General features: G+C 36.3%; 1 protein-coding gene across 2 annotated transcripts in view; it reads right to left on the bottom strand.

The window, feature by feature from the left end:
* CABCOCO1 (ciliary associated calcium binding coiled-coil 1) overlaps window positions 1-25,295 on the bottom strand; it is a 120,475-nt gene that overhangs the window by 7,373 nt on the left and 87,807 nt on the right. For both annotated transcript variants that reach the window (XM_019444283.2, XM_019444282.2), the window contains one exon: window positions 8-130. In XM_019444283.2, the coding sequence (XP_019299828.1) occupies window positions 8-130 (123 nt within the window). The remainder of the gene's footprint in view (window positions 1-7; window positions 131-25,295) is intronic.

Here is a 25,295-nt window from a genome sequence, read left to right as displayed (position 1 = left end):
AACATACCTTCACTTCTGCATCCAATGTTGGGGGTGGTTCTATGAATGTTGAATAAATGTCAAATGACATTCCTTCTTCTAGAGGATCTGGAAGGAGACCACCTGAAGGCTTGACAACCTCTATCATTTGCTGGAGGGGAAGAAAAGAACTGTATCATGACAAAGCCTTTGGTGAGTAACCACAGTTTCCACCAATCCATTAATTTCTCTCTATATATTATAATGAATATATAATATATAATACATAGCATATACTATATAACATATATAATAGGTAATCAAATTAATTAAAAGTATATGAGATTTAATATATAATTATATATAATTAATATAACTACACATATAATATTTATATTTATATTTATATAATATTTATATATTAAATATATATTTATATAGTTCCAATTCTATTATATTTTAAGTGCTATCTCCTCTGAATTCTTGACACCACTGCCCTGTTAGTTCTCTATTGCTTTTTGGTCTCTGTATCTCTGTATCTTATAATTAGCATTTTATTCTTCCCACTGTCTTATTCTCTTTCTATACTATGTGGTTAGAACTTTATTTTATACTGTCTTGATCTTTAACTGTTTTATGTGTCAGTGTGTCCTTCCTGCTGCCTATAAGCTCTCTGTAGGAAACCATGTTTTAGATCTTCTGCATGCCTTATCCAATTCTGGCAGAGGTTGGGTTCTTGAAACACCCAATGACAGCCTAATGGTGATTGATGTTACTCAGCAGAGTGCGGCTGTTCTTGGGGGCAGTAACAAAGTGGCCACCAAGAACTTCGTGATGAGGACAATAAAGGCTCTAAAGGTTAATGTATAAAAGCCAGCACACTGTAAATCAGGGGAGATTTGCAAAATCAACCAAAAACACTGGGGACAAGACAAGACTTCACCGTGAGCATTGAATAATTCTGTAGCAAATGTGCAAATTTCAGGGAGGGTGATGGGTGGTCAACAGCAGAAATGAAAAACAGGAGTTAAAGAAGTCAACTTAAGCAGTGTCCATTCCACCCTGACTTGGAGGTTAGAAAGAGATGAGGTACTGATGGGATCAAACATCTGAATCATTTAATTAGTTCCTTTTGTTCTGATTCCATGTTTGACAAGCAACGTTTTGATCACAATTTGACTTCCCATCTCAATTGATCTGTAAAGACATGCTCAGTTGAGTGCTTTGATTTTCATGCCTATTACATTCTTCACTGTAAATCAGTACATTGATGTTCTAGTTTGTATAGTAAGCTCTCACGAGCTCATTTTTGAAGCCCTGAGGTGAAGTCACCCACTGTCTGCTGACAAACTCAGACCCTGAGCATACAAGTTTAAAGACAAAACTCTAGAAATGCAGAATATCACCAAATATTCACCATCCTATGGGACCTGGAATATCTGAAGTCATCATACATTAATTTCTGACTTCTCCACAATAGTTCATGTTAACTTACCTGTTAAATATGTAATAATGTAATAATGTATAACTTTTGTGTTATAATATTTCATCATTTGAATATTAATACTATTATTTATTAAGATAGGTTTGGGAAGGTCTCAGAAGCTAAGCTATTATCTAGCCATCCCTATATGTTTGCATTGAATTCATATTATTAATTTTAATTCAATTTTATAGGAAGTTGCTAGTTTGTATAGATATATAGAAGGACGGAACTGTTAAAACTTTATAGTCAAGGCAATTTAGAAACCAAGCAATTAAATGATTGTCTTATGGTCAACTCATTACTAGTGACAGGACGGGGATTTAGACCTGCTGTGCCAACTTCTTGGCCCATGTGGTTTTCAGTATGCACATCATCATGCCACCATACTTGGAAATTATCGATATTATCAATTGCTTAATCTCTTCTGTTAGGTGACATCTTATATTGTTGTTCACCAGATTTTCATCTCAAATTGACTAAAGGCTAATCAATATAGAATACAAAAAAAATATCAGAGCAATTCTTTTCTCTCATCATGTTTATACGTGATTTTTTTTCCCCAAATGGGATGTACAAGCATTTTCATCTTCCCACAAAATTATTTGTACCTTTTTTCATCATGCTTGTTTTTCATCCTCCCAAACCTTGCATTGCTCTTTATTTGCCCAAGCTAGGAAAATGAAACAGCTAAATATATTTTAGTGTCCTTTGCAACATTACAGGTAAAATAAATAAGTTGCACATGGGAATCCAGAGACAAGGGCAGATGATGAGGTATTTATTTAGTAGTATAGACTTTAACAGAGGGTGAGGAATAAGAATTTGGGGGAAGTGGAGTTGAGTTAGACATTGGAAAGAGGAGAGAAAGGAACTGAATGGGGTTTCCTGAGTTTACTGTAAGCACTGAAAGAAAGCATGAGGTAATATGCAAAGTAAAACATTTCTTTTCATGAAACAGAATTTTATTTTGTTGCTCTTGCTAAATATGTCTTACAGCTCTGCTTTTCTACACACAGGTAGGGCTTTCTGCTAATTTTCTCTCACCCCTTGGTGTAAGTTCTCAGTAGGTCACCCCTGCATCCTGGTGGTAGCAAATTCTTCCCCCTGCCCCCCTGTGCCCTTCCTTCCATCGGATCATACACATGACTGCAAGCAGATACGGGTGCTCAGTTTTTTGACTCCATCCCTCACATCCCCTTGGTCTGCATTTCTTTATATGGCTCATCCGAAATACCTGCCAACTACCAGTCTTCCTGGTCTCTGGCACTGGTTGTGTGTGTGTGTGTGTGTGTGTGTGTGTGTGTGTGTGCACTGGGCACACACTTGGGAACTTGGGTCACTCCCAGCTCTACATTATTATTTTTTTGGTGGAGTGAAGCTCCTGTTTATCTCAAGAAACTCTTTTGCTTGATTTTTATGAATATAGCTCATACAGGAATTCATTTGATTTAATTCCTGCACAAAAACTGGGGGTGAGAATTTCTCTTCTTCAGAGTGTCTTGCATACTATCAACGAATCAAATCACAGCTACATTTTTCTCTTTCACAAAGAGTTACATTTGGCTGTCTGAGTAAAAAAACTGTAAAGGAAAGAAAAGTCCGGTTTCAAATGGGAGTAAATATAAAGTCATTTCATTAATAATAAGAAAGCGTACCGTCAAATATATAGTTTGAAATAAACATAATACCAGAAGCATCATAGTGCTTTTTCCCCCCACTAAGTAGTCTTTTTCAAAAACAAGTTTAAGGAAAATTAGAATCAATAATTGTGGTAAGAGCACAGAGCCAGCAAATATGTTTAAATGAAACCGTCTGATGCAATACTTTCTTAAAAAAATACAATTAGGCCTTTGTATTTTTTTTTTTAACAAAACCTCATGTTTTACAACATCACTGGTTCTGTAATAAAATCTATTTAAAACAGAAAGACATGGTCAGCTTTATTAAGTTAGATTTTCTGAAAGAACGTTATAATTTCCTCAAGTCTATGAATAGTTGAAGCAAATTAAATAAAGCTAGTTTTATAACTATTTTTATACATTCCTGTAGCATTGTAATTGTCTCATATTTTTTTTCCTAAAAAGTCTAATACGTTACCTCTTAAACCTCAAAAAATAAAAACAGAAGAAAGATCAAGTGTGTTTATTAAAAAAACACTCCTCTTTGGTACCCTGTGTTAGCAACACCCTTTCTTCTTCTATAAGAGAATAGCACCCATAATCTTCAGATCAAGAAACAAAGGAAAAGACTTTAAGTGACTTGCCTGAGGCCTAATGCTGAGATTAAAAATCAGGAGTTTCTGATTATACACATACATCCATTTGGCCAAATGATTGGTTTTGCTTGACTTTCAAATACCCCCTAAATATTACTTTGAATGTAAAGCAATAAATGTGTTTCTCTTGCCATTTTTGAATGCTTGCACACAAATGGATATAATAAAAACAATCATGTTGTTCCATGTGAATGCCATTTATATTTTTTCTGATAATGAGCAGACCATTTGAACCAAGGTGAGTACATTAAAAGCTCTAATAAAGAAGAGAATAGATTTCTAAACAGAATAATGGACTGTTAAGTGAACATACAATAAATAACATCTACAGATGTGGTCGCTAGAAAATTAGTTTTGCATAACTTACCACTATACATTTCCCCCAGATGTTATCTGTTACATGAAAATTAACTTAAGTTAGTTATATTGTTCATTATGTGCATACTGCATTAGCATTATTTAAGATGGTTTACAATCTGAGCTTTAGTGGAATTGTACTATGGTATTTAAAGAATATCAAGTAAATGGTTTTTTGGCATAATTTAATACTCGTAAGTACAAAATTTCATCGCTGAACATTATGTAGGTTTTAAAAAATCCAAGATCTTTACTTTACAAGCCAAATGAAATCACTAGAATACTTTTAAGACTTTACATATTCAGTATGAAATGGACATCCATCATGGGAATAAATGATAGGAATTTTGAACCCCCCTGGAACTAAGTACAGGGACAGTTTAGGTTTACAAAATGCTGACAGGAATTAGAATCTGCTTCAGATCTTTACTATGTCTGAGAAAAAGTATAAAAATTTTATCTGAAAACTGCATTACTTCCTGCTTTCTTTTTCTACTTTGTGTGTTAAGATCATTGATAGTATCAACTCTGGTTAATTGTTTTTGCTATTTATTTGTTTTTGTTATTGTTTTGTTTTTTGTTGTTTTTATTGTTACTTATTTTACTCTTTTATTGTTTTCCATTGGCAAAAAAAGGTAGATGATTTGTGGGTAGTGTTTGTACTGATGAAATCTATGATCAAGGTGGCAATTATTAAATTATTAAATACAATTATTAAATTATTCAAGATATTAAAAAATGTCATTGAAATGAAAACTTTCCACTGTTTTGAATGGCAGGAAGCAAGATAAATCTGTTAAGCCTTTTCTGAGCGATAGAAATACATACAAAAAACTGGTATGCTTTAAAAAGACATTTGTTTCAAATTGTCAGATGATGACTTCATATGTAAATCAAAACTTACTACAAAATGTCAAAGTTTCAAAAAGCAAACTTTATTGCACACATTTCCCAATACTAACTAAGGAGAAAAGGCACAAAAATTCCTGTAATGTTTTAACTATTTTCTCCCCTTGAAAAAAGGCATTACTCATTTGCAAGTCTAATGAAGTAGTACATGTGTGGTTCTGGAAATTTTTAACAAAAATCGTAACCCATTGCCCACAATATACTACACAAAAAGTAACAACATATGAATGCCACCTGTAAAATGCAATAAACTCTGGTAATGTCATACTGAGGCCATAAATTTGAAATCAAAAGAGAGGAAATTCACAGGCTAAGATTATCAGAGAAACTTCAATTAATCCATTTCTAAAGTGTTTTCTTTTGTGTTCAGGCCATTACAAACTTCTTAATATACCCTGTAAATGTAGAATATCAATTCTGCTACAAGAGCCCTCCTCCCCCTTTGCATTTTTGACTTGGAAATAAATTTGCAAATGCAGCACATTAATTTTCTTTCCTGTGCTTAATATGCAGTATTTACATTTTGAAAAGGTTCAAAATGTTGCCAGGCTTCTGCAGGGTATGAATAGACATCTAATAGCAACTTCTATTTTTATCCACAACATACCGGCAGTTTGAACATCTATAACTTAATAGAGCTTTGAGACCACCAGATCCACATGCTAATCACCTGAACGGTGATGGGTGACACAGGACAAGTTAGGACAGGAAATGAAGACTACCCATTCCAGCTGAAGCTGCAAAGAGGAATTTAAGTTGGCAGGCTGCAGTAAACCAAATTGCAGTCTGGCTAGGACACTTGAGTTAACACCTTGTGCCCATTTTTATTTATATCCCCTGATTTGATCTTGTTTAACTTGGGCTTGACATTTTTTTTTTAAAGTTAAATAACTAAAGGAACTGATTCCAGAATATTTTAGACATCTTTAGCATTTCCAAGCCATAGTTCTGCTTAAGGCCAACATTACAATTTGAAAAGAAATCTGAGTACTCCTATCTTAATGACCTCCGACAGCAAAATCCTCTCTAATGAATTTGGAAAAAAAGTACCTTCTCATAATGTAAATGCAATTTAAAAGAAAAAGATGTTTTGATCTGGCTGTAGCATAAACATTTCCTGAGGGATAGAACAATTCTTCAGATACCCAGATATTTTCTAAAGATGGCAATAATCTGGAAGATAGACCACTGAATTACAGGCTTTAGACTTGGCTCTATTCCTAATTGTGTGATGCTAAGAAAATCCCTAGGCCTCAGTTTGTTTATCTGTAAAAGTAGGATAATGATAATTGCTACCTGGCTACTTCGTTGAATTGTTTCAAGCACAAATTAGGTAATGTGGATGAAAATTCTGGGAGTTCTTCAAAGGGAAAGTATTATTAAACCCAAAGGTGTATTATTATTATTTATAATTACTGTTATTATTGAAAGGATCATTTTTCTAAAGCCAGAACTGAAAGAGTAGAGTAACCATATTAAGAATACTGGTCCATGCTATGTCTATATGTAATTGTTCACATTGCCCAAAGAGTCCAGCTAACTCAGAAGAATTTGTTAATAAGTACATGCCATCATCCTGTTTCTAAATAGTCACAGCCTTTAAATTACCAAACACATATCCAATGCCATCTTATTTGAAGAATTCCTTGGACCCAAATAACTTCCCTCTGGAGACCTAGATAGCATGACATACTTCTTTGTTGTGTGGCACACTCAGGACTACAGCAAGACACCTATTTAGAAAAGGAGAATGTTTATATCTAACTTTCAAAAGTAGAAAATCTGCTTCTCCCCCGACCCGCCCACCCCCCCTCAACCCCCGACCCCATTTATCATTCTTTTCACCTTTTGTTTCTCAGCAACCGATGTGGTCTGTGGTTGTCCAGACTGAGTTCATTTCAGAAAGATTTCCTTTAACAGATTTCATCAAAAGTAAAGAGTTAGGGCACATAGGACACATTTTTAGCATGTCCTTCTTGTGAAAATTGAAACACTGGAGCTCTTGAACCTGCTAAGTTCAACACTGTACTTCTGATTCTTAGATTGACCTTATCTTGTGACTTCCTAAGGGTCAGAGAGCGAAAGTCTGGCTGGTTCTATTAGATATAGTTGGAAAATAACTAATGCTTTTCAAAAATATTTTTTAAAAGCCACTCAGAGTATATTTGCTTAGCTTATACGCTAAAACGCATATCCTTGAATTCAGTATAAAGTATTTCAAAAAGTTCTGATCATGGATAAATTTGTTTTGGTTTTATCTTGGTGTTCCATGTAAAGTTTGATGGTTTTTATTATTTAAAATTGAGGAAATACTCTAAATTATCTCCTATTCTAAGAATTTGAAATTAAGTATCAGTATCTGTAAATTAGCATAATAAAGATGATTATGCAATTATCTTTGTGGAAAGCTTGTTTTGAATTTTCAAATATAAATTTTAAAAATTGATTTTATATATGTTGCATTTTAATTACATCGTATGATAACTTCTGTGAAGACAAAACTATTGCGTGGCTTTTATATTTGAGAATATTCTTTTTGAACAAGTACCTGTAATTTACAGAAATTATAGGAGATAATAAATTATAATGGTTAGAAGGGAAACTACAATAAATGAAGGAACCTCCAATAAATGAAGGAACCCTGTTCCTCATGGAACAGGAAGTCCATGAAAAGAAAAAGACTAGCACCAAGGACTTATCTTTAAAGTACTCTGAAATCCTTAGAGAAGTCAACATAATATTATTATTTCTGATCTCTTGGACTCAAGATGTCTATTTTAAGTAATCTGACATTAAAAATGTGCTGACAAATATAGATTAAAAAACAACACAGGAAGTTGTAAATCAGTTGGTAACCCTTAGCATCAAGGAAATAAGAGACCATGAAAATGTAGTCATTTACTTTAGTCAACCTCAACCTTAATTTTTAACTAAAGAAAATTCACAGAAGGCATGATGTTTACATTTTGGATATTTTATTCATAGTTTGTGTGTTTCCTTTTTCTCCAGTGGGCTCATAAATTATTACAAGGAAACATGTTGTCACAGTTATAAATATTTCCCCCTCAGCTTAGCTCCCTTCACCCACCCCACCCCCCTTTTTTAAATCTCCATTAAATGATTCTTTAACTGCTATAGTCATTCCTCTATGATCAGCGGGTCAGGCTTTTCTTGCTTAGGAGGGAAGTGCTGCTGATTACTCTTGTGGGCCTGGCATTTAGAAACAAAGCTCTCTCAGGGAGCACCCCGGCCCTTCCTTCCATGCAGGGCAGTCCATTGTTATATACATGGGGGTGTCATTATTTCAGTAACTGAACAAGAGTCTTGTCTTTCCTTCCCAGGAAGAGCTCTAGGCCCTCTAAGTTTCCGAGGCTTTTCACGGAATCTAAATTCTTGGAAATTAACTACAAGACTGATTTTGTGGACAATGGCACATACAGCAATAGATTTTTTTCAAAAAGGCCCTTTCACCTATACTCTGTTAAAAACAAACTGAAATAATAGCAACTCTGAAAATCTTACGTGGTGTTTGTATTCCAGATTTGAGTGTTTTAGCAATCTGGATTTTTTTCCCTTTACATGCACAGTCAGAGTCTTGGACTGGATCTGTCCCTCAGTAGAGAGTATCTCTGGAACATGTTTTCTTTATTTGTAAAATTAGGGGGTTAGACTAGGTCATCTCTAGTTCAGTCACAGATGCTGTATCCTATGTTACTAAACTTCAAGTGGCCTTTTCTCTATTTACACAAGACTCAAAGTTGCCAGCCTGTGCAGATCCTCAGATTCAGTATTTTTCTGTCACAAAGTTGGAGACTATTTGGATTACAGTCTTCGTACTTAATGGAATCTTATACAGGTTGCAGCTTGTCCATTTATTTCTACTTAATTATCTCCTGCAAACCTGTTTCTCCTTCATTTTCTTTATCTCTCAATGACATCACCATTTTCTTGGTCTTGGGACTCAAAATTTTGAGATTGTCTTCAGTTGTTCCCTCTCCCTTAGCTCTACCATTCAATCAGGTGTTGGGGGCACCTTCAGATATCTGTCACACCTTCTTCCTTCTTCTTCTTAGCATTCTTACCATGTAGCCTCCAGATCCAAGATCTTGCCTTTACAGATCCTGAGCTCCAGCCATACTGGATTACTCCCTACTTTCCCACTAAGCATGCTACTATAACATAGTGGGTGCTCAATAAATATTCGCTGTATGAAAAGAGTGAGCCAGCTAGCCAGACATCATGGGTGGGGGTCCTTTCCCAGAAGTGAGTCTTGCTTGTGCTGCCCTCTTTGCTGGGAGGGCATTTCTTCCTCATCCAAGCTAGTCAATATTCCATTTGCCCTTCCAGGTTAGCTCATTCACCTCAGTGGAGTTTTTCTTGATCCCCTTGTGCTTCAGTTTTTTGTTTGTTCCCCTTGTACAGTACTTGTTACCTCGTACTTTGAGTTATAGCCATGCATGAGATATCTCCCACCACTTTGTGGAAACAACTTGAGGGTATAGACCATGTCATTCATCTTGAGACAGTAGCTCAGGTCTTTGTACAAAGATGGCACTCGTTAGGTGTTAGGTACTACATTAGGGTAACATTTCATTTAAGAGTTTTCAGGGCTGGGGTGCCTGAGTGGCTCAGTTGAGCATCGAACTTCAGCTCAGGTTGTGATCTCATGGTTCGTGAGTTCCAGCCCCTCATCAGGGTCTGTGCTGACAACTCAGAACCTGAAGCCTGCTTCGGATTCTGTGTCTCCTTTTCTCTCTGCCTCTTCCCCACTTGCGTCTTTCTCTGCCTCTCAAAAATAAAGAAATGTAATAAAAAAATAAAAAAAAGTTTTCAGGGTTGCGAATTTGTTTGATGTGCTATGATTCAGTTTAAAAGTTTGTCATGAAAAATTATGCAACTTGGAGAAGGAAATCTAATGGTTTGTTGTTGCATCTGTGCAATACCTGTATTTCTCAGTTATGAACGGAGTCCTGGGTATTTGTTTGATTATCATAATGCCAAACGACAAAACAAGCTCTGACTGACTGGATTGCATTGCTTAAACTGACTAATGGTTGTTTTACACAGCATAGTTTAAAATTCTAAATCATTCATCAGAGATACCACTTCCCCCACATAGCTCCTGATGGATGTACCGTCAGAAAATCCTTAAGTTTTCTGAGTTGCCCACCTCCAGGCTCCCATGATTCACATTGCTTTTCATAGGCCACCCACCGGCATCCCCAATCCCCCAAGTACTGTGAATTGAACCCAGTGGAGTTGTGGCAGCACTGGTCACCAAGCAGTAAAATGAACATTGATGATGAAGAAAAGAAGCTCTTGTTTATTGGGAATCTACTCTGAGTTTGGAATGGGACTAGTTAGAAAGCACACTATAAACATTAGGTACTTCAATTCATGCTACATTGTGAGGAGAGGTTTTATTGAACTCATATTTTGGATGAAGAACGTAAAGCTCACAGGGTTAAGTAACTCAGTCAAGGTCACACAACTAGAGAATGACAAATTCGTCAGAACTTGAACCCACATCTCTTTGGCTCCAAAGCCCATGCACCCAACCCTTGGTGGCAAGTGGAATCCCATTTGTGTGTGTGTGTGTGTGTGTGTGTGTGTGTGTATTGTCCCAAAAATGATTCTCTCTGGTTTACAGGTGAAAAAATGGGTTCAGACAAGTAAAATGATATATACACACTAGGGATCTGAAAGTATAAGTTCTCAGGGAATTTCAGAAAGAGTTTGTTCTCTGGTTCCTCACAGTCCTACTGTGCACAGTTCCAAAATACTCAACAAAAGATATGGAGGATTTATTTTTTTTTAAGATGGCAAGATATAAAAGGCATTTGGCTTATAAAGAAATTTGAGAACATGCTTAATTCATTTCTGTAAGCAGGAAAGTATATGAGCATCCGTTTGCTTTTGGTGACGAAAACTGCATGTTCCTGCTCAAATAGCATTTTGTCTCATTTGTTGTAATTGTAATTACTGTTTTCTTTGGAATCACAGTTTTTTCTAGGAACAGGCATATGCAGAAAAGCAACCAATAACATAGACAGTTAAAAACACATTGAGAAATGAGTATGGTTATGTGAACAAATCTCTTGTGATTATTCTTCCACTGTGTGCTGTAATGTGCTTTAAATCCATTTCCATATTTTTAATTAACACTTAGTTCCAAAAAACTTTCTGGAGGCCATTTAAATCACAAATGGAGGAAAAAACAAATTTGCTTTATCAGAAAATTGACTATAGACTATTTTGGTGGCTTTTATTATTTTTACATTTTAATGATTAAAATTAAATATAGTCCGATTACTCACAACAGAAGGCAGTGAAATAATTTTCATGGCTGATATAATTTTAAAGTCAAACCTGGGTGAATGAGATATTAGTTCTCTTGTGGATGAGTTTCATTGTCCATCCTGTGGCTCTAATTCCTGATCAGTCCCATCCATTTCATAAAAGGAATTAGACAACTGTACCAAGTTACTCTTCTAGCAGAGCCCAAGTGGTGCATTGGCTTTATCTCAACAGCTGTCCTATAGGGACTATAGTGTTTGTGCTGTCTTATAGATTTTAGACACCTGTTTTCAGTTTGAATCATTATTTTTTAAATGTCTATTTATTTATTTTGAGAAGGAGAGAGAGAGAAAGGGGCAGAGAGAGAGAGGGAGAGAGAGAAGCCCAAGCAGGCCACCTTGTCAGCACAGAGCCCAATGTGGGACCCAGACCCATGAACCATGAGATCATGACCTGGCCAAGAGTCAGATGCCTCACTGACTAAGCCACCCAGTCTCTCCAGATTCATTTCTTTTGAGTGAAAAACAGACTGAACAAACATTATTTTAAAATTCTTTGCCCCCAAAATACGATCTGCTATTTTGAAACACAGTCATTGTCACAAGTAAAAGGCATAAGTGCAGCTCTCAGAGGATGGTTATTCATACCTGGTCCTACAACAAAGGCCACTGTCCTTGTCTAGAGAATGGGGATAACAGTCGTTCCCCACTGCAAGGGTTTTGTAAAGATTAAATCAACATGTGTAAAGCACTTACACAGTGCCAGGCATGTGGAAACAGCTTAAAAGCGTGAAGCTTGATTTTTTAAAATATATTTTTTCATGTCACATATTTATGTCTACAACAACAATAAACAAAGGGTAGGGTAGGGACTTGGTCTGTTTTGTTCCCCACTTCATTACCTGGCAGGTGGCTGGTAAATACTGAGAAAGTAATAAATATTTACTGAATAATTAAATGTAGGAAATCTTTGTGGTCAATAGACCATTCTATCACCATTTTCCCCCCTGCTATTAACATACAGGGTGCCAAATTTTAAGATTTTTTTCTGTTTCTCTTCCCTGCTACCAGCCCATGCCCCACACCTCGATCTTCTACTGTGACCTATAACTAAGACTTCCCCTCATCTGTGCATCCAGCCTGGTCCCTTGACTTGACATTTTCCTCCCCATTAATGGTTAGATTCTTCCAAAAGGTGCTCGTGTGAAATGGAGTCCTGCCAAATGAATACATTGTAGTGGTAAGACTGGAATATAAGCATGAGTGTAGCCGGTTCCCTGATGAAGAAATTATTCAGGACAGGAAAGCCCTTGAAGGATCGTTCTGGTTTTCACACTTGTATGAACACAGCCCTGGCATGAGGGGTTGCTAATGAAGCCAGAGAATGTGGCCCAGCATGTTAATTTACTTGATTCAGGGAACTTCCTGGTATTTATAAATGAACTTCATACATTAGGCAACTGATATTTAGATAAGAAAATCAGAAAACAGCACATGCTGTAATATAGTGCTTTAACAGATTGTAATATCGATTGATTCCAGCAAAGCTACCATCATTTAAGTAATCAAAAACAAGCAAGGACAATGAGCTACTGTTTTGAAATCCTGCTAGAAATAAGAAACCAGGACTGAAACCATTCAAATGTTACAGGTAAATTGCAAAACTAAGCCATAATACCAATTGGGTTAATCTAATTATACAGTCTGCAACTAAGCCTTAACAGATTTTGGATTGGAGTATCATTGGAAGTTTCAGCCATCTGATTATCATCATTGCCCTAAGATGAAGCTTTTACCTTTGAAGGATATGGTGTTCAAGGCATGTTTTGAAGAACAGATAGAGTATCAAAATGTTATGAAAAGGCACATTCTATTTCTTCAGCTTCTAGTTGTATTTGAAACATTTTATTTCTGTTCATCTCAGCAATGATTGCAAATACTAAGAAACAACTGGGAAGATGATATTTTACAGTAATTCGTTATTCTAAAGGATACCATTTTCCTTACAGTTTATTTGTTGTAATCAGTTTGTTTACTTGCTTATTGGAAAGTAATTTTATTTTTGGTTGTAGACACAGAAGCACAGCATTATAACTGATTTATTCTTTTATTAGATTGATTTTTCTGCTGGAATATCATAAGGCATTTTATTATTTTAGCAAGAATTTTTTAAAGCGTTTGCTGCTACATCTCTGAACTTCACCATCTCACTAGCATCTGTCAGATTTAATCACCTACAGAACTACCTTATAAAGATTACCTTATCAGAAAAAGTGTCAACTTGTGAGCTTAGGTGTGAGAATTGCAAAATAAAGCTGAGCTACACTAACAACTGCTGTGCTAATTTATTGTAAATTATGTTTTTTTGTTTGCAGAGATAAGACACAGAAGTGCTTCTATTTAAATTCATTTCCTATTATTTTAACATAAATACCAAATAGCTCAACAAAAAATGTGAGAACATAGAGTATTCCTTAAATAGGTTCTAGTGATAGTGAAATTTATTTTTTAAGCTATTGGTACCAGTCTTGTCACGTTGTTCTAGGTGCAGAATCAGACAGCACAATTAAGGCAAAACATGGATGTTTAGAATATTATATGGAAGTTGCTGATTGTCATGTGAAGAGTGATGATTTATATGATATGAACTGGAAATAATTGCATAGCAAGCTGGTCTACAACAAAGCCTTAATTCACTGGGCTGACACTATAAACTCTTATAATGTGTCGACCTGGCACCAGCCATGATGGATTATGGCTGTTCAGAACACATAAGCACATCCCTTTCATGAGCATTCTGGGAACCGTAGTTCAGATGACCCAGTAAAAACAACTACAATGGTTTTAGCCAAGCTGGTTCTCTAAGAAATGTAAAAATCATGATGAGTCATTATGTTATTAAAATTCAGAACTAGGTGGCAATGAATCACATGAAGTTATCACCTTCATGTCATCAAAGGGAGTATAAATTGGGTCCTATAAAGTACCATGAGTCTCACTGCATTTTTAACTAGATGAACCTCTTATATAAACAAGGTTTTATTATTATATTTATTGTTATTATTATTAAAACTAGAGTGAAATTTAGTGCACATAAAAGTGAAGGGCTAATGTTGCTAGCTTGAGCCAGAAAGAGGATAGGCCTGTATTTGTAGACTGGTTACGTAGCACTGTCATTACATTTTGACCTATTCTTGTCCTTATGAGTCATTGCCAAACATGGGAATTTGTTTAATTCTTAAAAATGCATTAGTGGATGAGGCATGTGGTAAGAGGTCCTCAAATCAATTTTGTTTTTTAAGTTAAAATAGAATTTTAACATAGTTCTCTCAAGAGAACTTGAGAACCAGCTATAGGTCACCTCAAATGTTTCATTATCCTCTGTCCCCTCTTTTAATACACTGGATCTAGACATACCATTTAAGAGAAAAGTTAAAACACCATTTTGCTGGCTTTGCTATGACCTTCTGCTAGTAAGCTGTATGCTGTATCATATCACATATTTAAAAGAGTTTTGCCTCGGGGCCCCTGGGTGGCTCAGTCGGTTAAGTGTCCGACTTCAACTCAGGTCACGATCTCGCGGTCCGTGAGTTCCAGCCCCGCGTCGGGCTCTGGGCTGACAGCTCAGAGCCTGGAGCCCATTTCAGATTCTGTGCCTCCCTTTCTCTCTGCCCCTCCCCCGTTCATGCTCTGTCTCTCTCTGTCTCAAAAATAAATAAACGTTAAAAAAAATTAAAAAAAAAAAGAGTTTTGCCTCTTGAGTAAGATTTTGATTTCAGTTCAATTCAGTTGATCTGGGTGCATTCCATCCAGGTAGGACTTCTGCACTCACAGGGTTACAAATTATAACTGGAGGTGAAGTTAGAAGGCAGGGGATACAAAATCAATTATAACAATATGTGAACATGGCTACAACTGGGCTAGAATAGGGGACTACAAGATTAGTCATACTTTATTTAGCAAATGACTGAATGATGTACTAGGTAGGAGATCAGTCAGACAAAGACACTAGCAAGGAAGGGAAGGGCATGGTGGAGTATGCGGGTGGATACCACTGTCAGCTATCTACTCGTCATATAATGATCCAAACCCAGAGGAATAAGTGGCATTAAACCACTTGAATATAAAAATATCTTAAAACAAATTTGATTCTTGAAGAAGTTGAGCACAATTATTAATTTGAGCATATTATTTGATTATAAGGAAGTGTATTATTGATTATAAGGAATTGAGTGTATTATTTGATTATAAAGAAGAACAGAAGAAATACCATTGTTGGTTAATGGTTACTTTTACTTAAAATGTTTATAGTTGGAGGGATACAAATAGGCCTCTGGTCATAGATTATGGAAAACACATCGATAGCTAAATATATTTTAAAAATCCAAATATTAATATCTACTGACATTTATGTAGTCTTTTTTTCCCAAGCCCTTGGCAAACACTACTGAAGATACATACAGGAATAGCACTGAAATGTTGCTACTCTTTCAAAGGACAAGATGTAGATTCAAGAGAAAAGTAGCAAATGATTGATCTACTTAAATATAGGTCTGCAGAATATAGGTGTGCATTTGGAAATGAAAACTCACACCACAGTACCTCCCTCCCCAAGCATTTGTCATATTCTATTTCAACTTAATTGAATTAGTGGTTTTATTTAACTCCATTCTCTTACTAAGACACAGATGGTGTTTGTATTTTTTTCTTAGATGGAGATTGAGCTAGTTTAGGATTGCTGCATGACAGTGAGTACCTACCAGGGCTGATGGCATCTCGTCTCTGAGGACCTCAGCTCTGGCTCTGTAGCGCCTCCTAGCATGCGGAGGGCTGATATGCCAGTGCAACACAGGAGTACCTCCTAATGAAGGGCTAGTTTCGTTTGGTTAAGAACCAAGATTATCCTTAGTTATCTGCAAGAATCCGCCTGGCTCAAACAGGTTTCATTTATGAAATATTAGATGAAATGAATTGTTGCTGGGCTGCTTGGTGACACTGATTAAAAATATGCCATGTTTTTCATACTTACTTGAACAAAGTGTAAATTACATGGCAATAATCATTTTTAAAGACAAGAGAACATAAAACGCTTAATGTATACTTTTAGGGCTCTTACTGTAAAATATTAATTATTTTATTGCATCCTCAAAGTATGACTGGCAGTGACAGAAATATAATTTGTTTCTTTATATTTCCTGTAAAGATGTTAATATAAATCCAATATGTCTTCAAAAGTTCAGCTCAACTCCCAGCTCCTCCTTAAAGCTTTCATATTTTTTTTCAGAAAACAAGGCACTCTGTTTCTAAAACTCTCACATATACAGTCATTTTTAGCATAGCTTCACTGAGCATGCACTAAAAGCCAAGCACTGTCTAGGCCCTGGGCATTCAGACACGACCAATGCATGTTCCTTGACTTTCACGGAGGTCACAACCTAGAGCATGGGTTGGGGGCTTGGTGGGGATGACATACAAAGTAATTTGTAGAATGAAATAATTATTAGAAGTATATGTAGGGTATCCTAGAAGTGTAGAGGGAAGACAGCCACTTTATTGGAGTGGAAGGGAAGAGGGGAAGAGTTAGGGGAAATGTGAAGGGGAGATAGTGCCTGAATTAAATCTTGAAGAATAAGTAGGGTTAGCAAGCAGATGGGGTCAGATAGAGAAAATCTCACACAGAAAGACAGACACAGTGGCATTTACAAAAACACAGTATGTAAGAAGAGCATTCTAGGGTAAGAGATGACACAGTGTTGGTGACGAGCTGGGGTCACACAGGTCTGGGTTTAGGCCCAGCTCTGGTGTTTATTATTAACTTCATGACCTTTGGGCAAGTCATTTCATTTCTTATATGCCTAGGTTTTTCACCTGTCACATGGGGCAAGTAACCTACTGACTGACATTTAATCAGTAGAACCCATTTTCTTAGGGATTTGGGGGGAACATATATCAAAAATTCAAAGCTCAGAGCAATGGTAATAAACATTATCATGTAAAAGTCTAACAACAAAATTAAATTCTGTTTGTTGAATACTAATGTTTTCAATATTTGGATATTTTAAATTTAAAATGTGATTTATAGGGGGATGGGGGGGCGTGGGGGAGGCTCAGTCAATTAAGCCTCTGACTTCGGCTCAGAGCATGATCTTGATCTCACACCTTGTGAGTTGGCGCCCACCTGGGGCTCTGTGCTGACAGCTCAGAGCCTGGAGCCTGCTTGAGATGCTGTGTCTCCCTGTCTCTCTGCCTCTCCCCTGCTCTGCTCTGTGTCTCTCTCTCTCAAAAATAAATAAACATTAAAATTTTTTAAATGTGATTTATAGTCATTTAGAGTATGTCATGTCCAAGAAGTAAGTGCATGTTTGTCTTTTGCTATAGCTACATTGAAACGATGGGAAAAAATAAAAAAGAAATCAAAGGATTTATTTTCCATATGTCCAAATAATATCTAGCAATTTTTAAAACAAGTTTTTTAGCAAAAGTTAGAACAATGCAGTTCCCTCATCCTTTGCTGAAAGGAAGCCTGCTTGATTAATGTAATTAAAGGCTTGCTTGTAACTCAAGACTCAATTAAAAAAATAAATTTGGCCTTATTACTTTACTTCCAACTGGTGGTTTTCCTAGTGTGATTTTTGAGCTAAAATCTGCGGCTGCTTTGTTCATGACACATGAATTGTTTTAGCACATCCTTTCCCCTGCTGTGCATATGATTAAGAAAGCAGAGGTTAAATAGTGCAGTAAAGAATTGGGTAAATTCATTCTATTTTTGTTCATAGTGCCTTTTAGTCCCCCCTCCCCCTTTTTGGGACTGAAAGAGTGCAGAAGCCTATTATCTTTTCCTGAAATAATTTAAGATAGGTTCTTATGCTGAAAGTGTAACTTTTCTCTCTCAACATTTTCTAGTGACTTCTAGTGATTTTGTGATGTCTGTGCTACAGACATTATTTGTATTATCAAGAAAACCAAATGCAAGCACATCCTACCATTTATTGAGTGCTCATGTGTGCTAGGCACTGTGATAAGCATTTTACATACACTGTTTTACTTGTGATAATTCTATGAGGTAAGGACAGTCATTCTCATTTCTAGATGAGAAACAAGCGGCTCTGAGCAGATGTGGTATTTTTCCAAGATGCCACAATTAGCAAGAGACTGCTAAGGTGCTAACTCTGGTCTACTTCATTCTAAACCTGGGTTATTATCCATTTGCATTTTTTTTTCTTTTTGTAGGATGAGTTTGATTCAAGTGATTTAAGTTGAGTTCTGGTAGAGCATCTTGTATGTGTTTGGTGTGTTACATGTTAAATTCAATTGAATAGAAATTTTACGCTCATGGAGGACAAAGAGCAGTGAGTTCTTACCCTCCTCAAGTTTACAGTCTAGTGTGGATGTGACTATAATATGAAGCATAATATGATAAGCAGCAAGGAAGGTGGAGTGGCATTGTGGGGGAAATCATGACAAACTCACCATGTCCTAAGGAACTTTGTTCCTTCCCTTAAACCTGCTCCTTCCCCAATCTTTCAGGTAATGGTGTTAATACCCACCTGGCTGTTCAAGTCAGAATCCTGGGGCCATCCTTGATTCCTTCCTCTCCCTCACCCTTTGTGTCCAACACTTTCAGCAAGTCCTGTCATATCTGCTCAGAAATCTATCTGATATCTACTTCTGTCTATCTTCCCTGCCACCACCCTTTCCAAGCACCCTGGACCATAGCCATCACCTTCTAGCTGTGGAAAGTAAGTCTCGCTGCTCCGGACACAGTAAGGACCATGGACAAGGAGCAGCCAGAGTAGGTTTTGGGGAGCCTGGAACTAAGTTATGATACAAAATTACATACAAAAGTGAATGTATAGAGTGATAAAAGTAGTAACGAGAAATCACATATATCAGAGAGCTGACAAATTCTACAAATACCACAAAACAAAAAAACAAGTTAAAGATCATTAACTGCTTGACCTTACTTAAACCTGTAATACATTTTACTCTACTCTAATCAGCTCTTCACATGACAACGATTTTGTAATATTATTTTCCATAGAAAGAAAGGAAAGATTAGTCTTTCCTCTAGCTTGTTAATGGAATTTCAGCCTCACAACTCATTATTGGTTGTATCATGTACATGTCAGGATTGATGTCAAATTTCAGAAAACCTGTATCAAGTTTCCTTTCCTAAATGAATTGCAAAGTTTAAAATTCTCTTTAGGTTCTCTTCTTCAGTGAACAATATAAAATAATCTTTACTATTCAAATGGATGGCACTCATTAACCGATTTGTGTCAATGTCTTCATTGTAGAGCCATATTATAGGTTTGATGTTATCTTCATTGATGTTAGTATTTTTTATAAAAATGCAAGAAATTTAAATCTTTTTACAATGTGTTCATATGATTCACTCCTCTTCACTAATTGGACTATCAAGCAATCCAGAAGCCTATTCATTGTTTCAATTTAAAATGCACTTCTTCCCCTTATTTGATTACTACTTTGGTTATGATCTGAGTTTTGGGGGCTTAAGTTACTCATGGATGTCAGAGTAATTTCTATTGATTTAATTGCTCTTCTGTATTGCCCTGGCTTCATATTCTACCAAACTTTGAATTTTTCTCAGTTCTTTAATAAATCAATTTAAAGATGACAAAAGAAGGTACTCTGAATATAAGTCCAAATCACAAGCTGTAATTCTCACTTGTTGAACTAAAACATTCCAAAAGTCTGCCCAAATTGCAGTTAAAATGGTATATTCAAAATTTATTGAATAAAATGTTTGCATTTCATTTGCACTTGGATTTTTCTTCCAAGTCTTCAAAAATATATTTTAGAATTCTTAAAATGTCATTTAACTCTTATTGCAAGACTTGAATAGCTTTATACACTGCTGATAATTATTAGAATTTTCCATTGACTCGCTTGTAGCTCAATACATTTCAAACCTGGTTTCTCTTCCACTACTTACATGTGTTTGGAGCCAGGTCCTAAAGGACATACTTACATTACAATATGACCTTGAACCTTGGACCTTTGTGTCAATATGTCACAGTGGGTGGTAGAAGCCACACCTGCCCAAAGAAGGCTAGATATAGATCATTATATGAGAGTTCCCTCTCCCGACTCAAACAATGACCTCTCTAATATATCTAGCTATATACCTCCAACTGTCTGTAGGAAGTTTACACTTTGTCATTCCATTATCACATTACATTTAATGTATTTAACACTACAATTATCATCACAGTCCTTACTATCGTTATGAAAATGTCTTTTCTAATTATGTCGATGGCACAATTACTTTCAGATTTTCTTCCTCAAATCGGTACAAGTTTTGATTCACCTTAACTTCTTAGTCTTTCATATCTAAACGGACATCAACTTCTGTGCTACTTGTCTTTATAACATTTCTTACATATGCTCATCCCTTTCCATTTCCATTGCTATATCCTAGGCCTATTTTTTTTTATCATTTCTCAATTTTATAATGTCCTCATTTATCTTTTTGTCTCTAATCCCTTTTCATTTCAAATGTTGTGTGTAACATTGCCAAGTTACTTTGATCAAAATACTGCTTTTATTATGCCAATCTCATGCTTCAAAACTGTAATCTAGAATTGCTTTTTTTTTTAACATTTAGGTATGGGCTCTTATCAAAGATGGAATAAAAAATTAAGTTCAAATTTCTGAGGAATTCAAATTAATATTATTAATTTGGATGACTTGAGTGAAAAGCCAGTCTCAATTTGACAGCAGTCACATTATAGAATATTTTCTAAGTAGAAGTTTACTTTTAAGTGATAGCATGCTCAGCCTTTCAGCCAGGAGGAGTTAGCCCTTGTGCCTGAGACATCCACTATTTATCACAAATTAACTTCTCTTCTATGCATATAGAACCTTACTATGTATCATTCTTGAAGAAAATCAAGAAAATAGTCACCTAAACAACTTTCTGTAGGACTTAGTTCTCTTGTAGAACCCCTGTTAAAGTAACTGAAATAAACTGCTAATAAAATATTATAAGTAGAGATTCTGCATCTACCTTAAACGGCTTAAAAAAACCCACTTCATTTATAATAACAATGTCCACTTGTATATAAACAGTGAATACTGCCAAATTCAAATCCTGTCCTACTTAAGAAAGCAATAGGCTGTTTATAGACGGTCTCCATGTAATATTGTCTAAATTATGTGTCTCTATTCTTTAGAGACTAAAATTTTACTATTGGCACAGACTAGGTTGACATTCTGAAATTCTAAGTTATTTACGTTTGAATTAGTGAAGTTTTTACTGCTTATAATTTGCAAAAACACTCTAACTGCTACAATGTATATTGTCCAACATAATTGTTAACATATAATGTATACTACCACGTTTATGTTAGAATTATATAAACATACAAATATTTTGAGAGGATTCTCAAATATTTGAGAGGATAAAATATGATACAATATTTTGACTCTGGGGCTATCATTAAAAATGTTTCCGGGGCACCTGGGTGGCTCCTGTTGGTTACGCGTCTGACTCTTGTTTTCGGCTCAGGTCATGATCTCATGGTTGTGAGACTGAGCCCCACACTGGGCTCCATGCTGGGTGTGGAGCCTGCTTAAGAGTCTCTCTCCCTCTCCCTCTGCCCCTCCCAGATACACACTCTCTCTCTCTCTCTCTCAAAAAAAAAAAAAGAAATTTTAAATTTAGTTTTTAAATTAAATTAAAAGTGGCTAACATTTGTTTGTTAATAATAAAAGGTAGTAATGTTGGTATATTTGGATAGCAGTTAGCTGTTAAAGCAACAGTAAATCCAAAAATTCAGCTTTAACAAGATACCTTGCCTTCACATAAAAATCCAGAGGTAAGCAATAGAAGGCTATTATTTTGGGGTCTAGTTCCTTCTATCTTGCTGCTCCTCCATGTTGGCCTCCATTCCCAAGATTACCTCATGGTCCAAAATAAGTGCTCCATCAGAAGCCATCCCTTTTATATTCTAGCCAGAAAAATATGAGAAAGGCAGAAAGATCTTGTCCTTCCCCTTTAGGGCACTTCCATTAAGTTCCAAATTTTACTTCTGCTAACATCCTATCAGCCAGAATTGTTATGGCTAAGTTTACTTATTTATTTACTGAAAAAAAGTCTGGAAAATGAAGTCTATTCCAATCAACTATTTGCCCAGCTGAAAATCTTCTATTAAGGGCAAAATGAAAGAGTGAATTTGGGGAGATAATTCAGCAATTCTGCCACAGATCATATTGTCCTCATTGGCAGTCTCCACTGTCTGATCATAAACCTTATGTGCTAAGGAGATGGTAAGAGCTATGCCAGCAAATTACACCTAGTTGTAGCAGGCAAAGTTTAATTTGCCAGTTTTCACTGATGCTGGAACATCAAAGTCACCATGACTGTTAAAAAGTAGAGATGCCAAGCCCTAACCTACGTGTATTCAACTAGGATTATGGTGGGGGAGGTCAAGAGTTTATTTTTAAAAGTTACGGATGATTCAGGTACATGGTGAGGTTTAGATGGCAGCACGATCCCTTGATGGGACATTGAACCACTTTATTTCTGAACTGATAAGGGAAGAAAGTATAGGAAACATTGGATTAGAATTGTTAGCATCTCCTTCAATGTTCCTTTCTTCCCTCATTTGTCTGACCTGGTTACCTATTCTTCTCTTCGCCACCAGTCATCAAGCCCTCAGAGCAACTTGCTCATAGCTCACGCGACAAAGGAGGTAGAGGGAAAAAAAGGAATTGAGGATTAAAAAAAAGTTTTCTGCAAGCAACTTAAGTGATAGGTAAATGACATTGACAGCTATAAAGTGAAGTACTTGAAGGTAAGGGCTTCATCTTTTTCAAGAGGACCTCCAGGGACGATGGCCTGGAAGAGATCAAAAACTGTTGGTGTGAGGGGCGCCTGGGTGGCTCAGTCGGTTAAGCGGCCGACTTCGGCTCAGGTCATGATCTCGCGGTCTGTGAGTTCAAGCCCCGCGTCGGGCTCTGTTCTGACAGCTCAGAGCCTGGAGCCTGTTTCAGATTCTGTGTCTCCCTCTCTCTGACCCTCCCCAGTTCATGCTCTGTCTCTCCCTGTCTCAAAAATAAATAAACGTAAAAAAAAAAATTAAAAAAAAAAACAAAAACTGTCCGTGTGAGGGAATACTAAGCTGTATTGGTACCAGACTGGTTTAGCTGGTGTAGCTGTTCCAGGGGCTTTTGGTGGGAAACTGAGACTCAATATTTAAGAGTTACCATCACCTAGTCTTAGATGGTTTCGTTTGGCTGACATTATATGATTTTATTGACAGAGAACTGCTGTCAGACCTGCCTGGAGTCTAGAAAGAGACAGAAAGCTTCTGTGCTGACTTAGCTTTCTGAGGTGGTCTTCTGAGCCCCACATGTTCCTTTCTGACTGTGGACCACGTGGTGATTGTGCGGTACACAGTTCTGGGGGTTTACCCTAGATCCCTCTGAGGGAAACTTTCTGCTTGGGCCCCATCTTACTCCACTGATTTTACAAAGATACTTTGTAAAAGTATCTTTCAAGATACAAAGATATTTTAGATTATATAATTCTACAAAGATACTTTAGATTATATAATTCCTTGTCAATGGAACTTCCTATATTCCTGGACTTGGAAAATCCCATTTTTCTCCTAGATTCTCTTTAGAACATAGAGGAACAAGGATATGCAGTACTAAGCATGCTTCATCTAAAATTTTAAGGTTACTTTAAAAAAAAAATTTTTTTGAGAGAGAGAGAGAGAAACCGTGAGTGGAGGAGGGGCAGAGAGAGACAGGGAGACACAGAATTTGAAGCAGGCTCCAGGTTCTGAGCTGTCAGCACAGAGACTGATCTGGGGCTTGAACCCACAAACTGTGAGATCATGACCTGAGCCGAAGTCGGACGTTTAACTGACTGAGCCACCCAGGTGCCCCATTTAAAAAAATTTTTTTGAATGTTTTATTTATTTGAGGGACAGAGAGAGACAGAGTGTGAGCAGGAGAGTTAGGTCACTTTAAGTTAGGTTGAGTGTCTCAACTATGGTTCTAATCTCATTTCACTACAGAAAACTAACGCCATCCTCCACTCTGTTCCACATTATCTCATCCTATTTTTATTTTAAGATTTTATCCAACACTTCTAGTTTGGATGAGCTTACTTATAATCTCTTTGATCATGGCTATTGCTTCAGAAAGAGCTCCACTTACTTCTCTAGTCATGAATGTTGCCAGCTAACTAATGGTCTATAATTATAGACATTTAAACTTTGAAAAACCAGTGTTTTTCCCTTCTCATTTGCAGGAGACAGATTTAAAAAGATTTATGTGAAGAGACAAAAATCCATTGTATTTGTTGTTGACATAAAGCACTGCAGATAGCTTTCTGGTTTTTGTCCCAACTCTTGTTAATGTTTCCCCCCCACACCCTACTTCTTCAAGAAAGTCTTAATTAGGTTCTAGTGGTTCTTAACACCTGTTTAATTTCCCATTTAAGAAGGAAGGTGGGCTTTAGGCTTTGAGTAGTTAGCAGGCATCTTTGCATTAGCAAATGGAAAAGCTTGGGCAGTAAAGCAGTAGGCCAGTGGAGGAAAAGACTAAACACAAAAGGAATAATCAGACACCTAAACCCACACATATGAGGATTTTGCACACATTGAACTTGATTGTTAACATGCACCCAGAGTAAAAAAGGGCTTGGGATACATATACGTATGAGTGCACATGTGCGTGTGTGTGCTTGCCTCCCATGGTAATTAATAACAGTTCCAAACCCCAGAAACTAAGAGTAAAAGGAGGTTTAGAACTTAGAGGTAAAACAAACAAATCAACTTATTTTGAAATAACTAATATGTAACATTAACTTATCCTCAGAAAAAAAATGTAAATCTTGAATTGGAAAAGTAAAAACATTTGAGTTTGAAGAAAGTTGCCTTTTGCATATTTTTGGCAAATATAAATAAGTATATATTCTAGACTAAACTTTTATTGTCATTTTTTCTTTTGTAGTTTAAAAATATTATAGTCTTTATGC

The sequence above is a fragment of the Panthera pardus genome, unplaced genomic scaffold, assembly GCF_024362965.1.
Source record: "Panthera pardus isolate Hobbes unplaced genomic scaffold, ASM2436296v1 HiC_scaffold_22, whole genome shotgun sequence".
Lineage (NCBI taxonomy): Eukaryota > Metazoa > Chordata > Mammalia > Carnivora > Felidae > Panthera > Panthera pardus.
The sequence above is the reverse complement of the archived record's forward strand: the minus strand, read 5'-3'. Positions and strand labels throughout refer to the sequence as shown.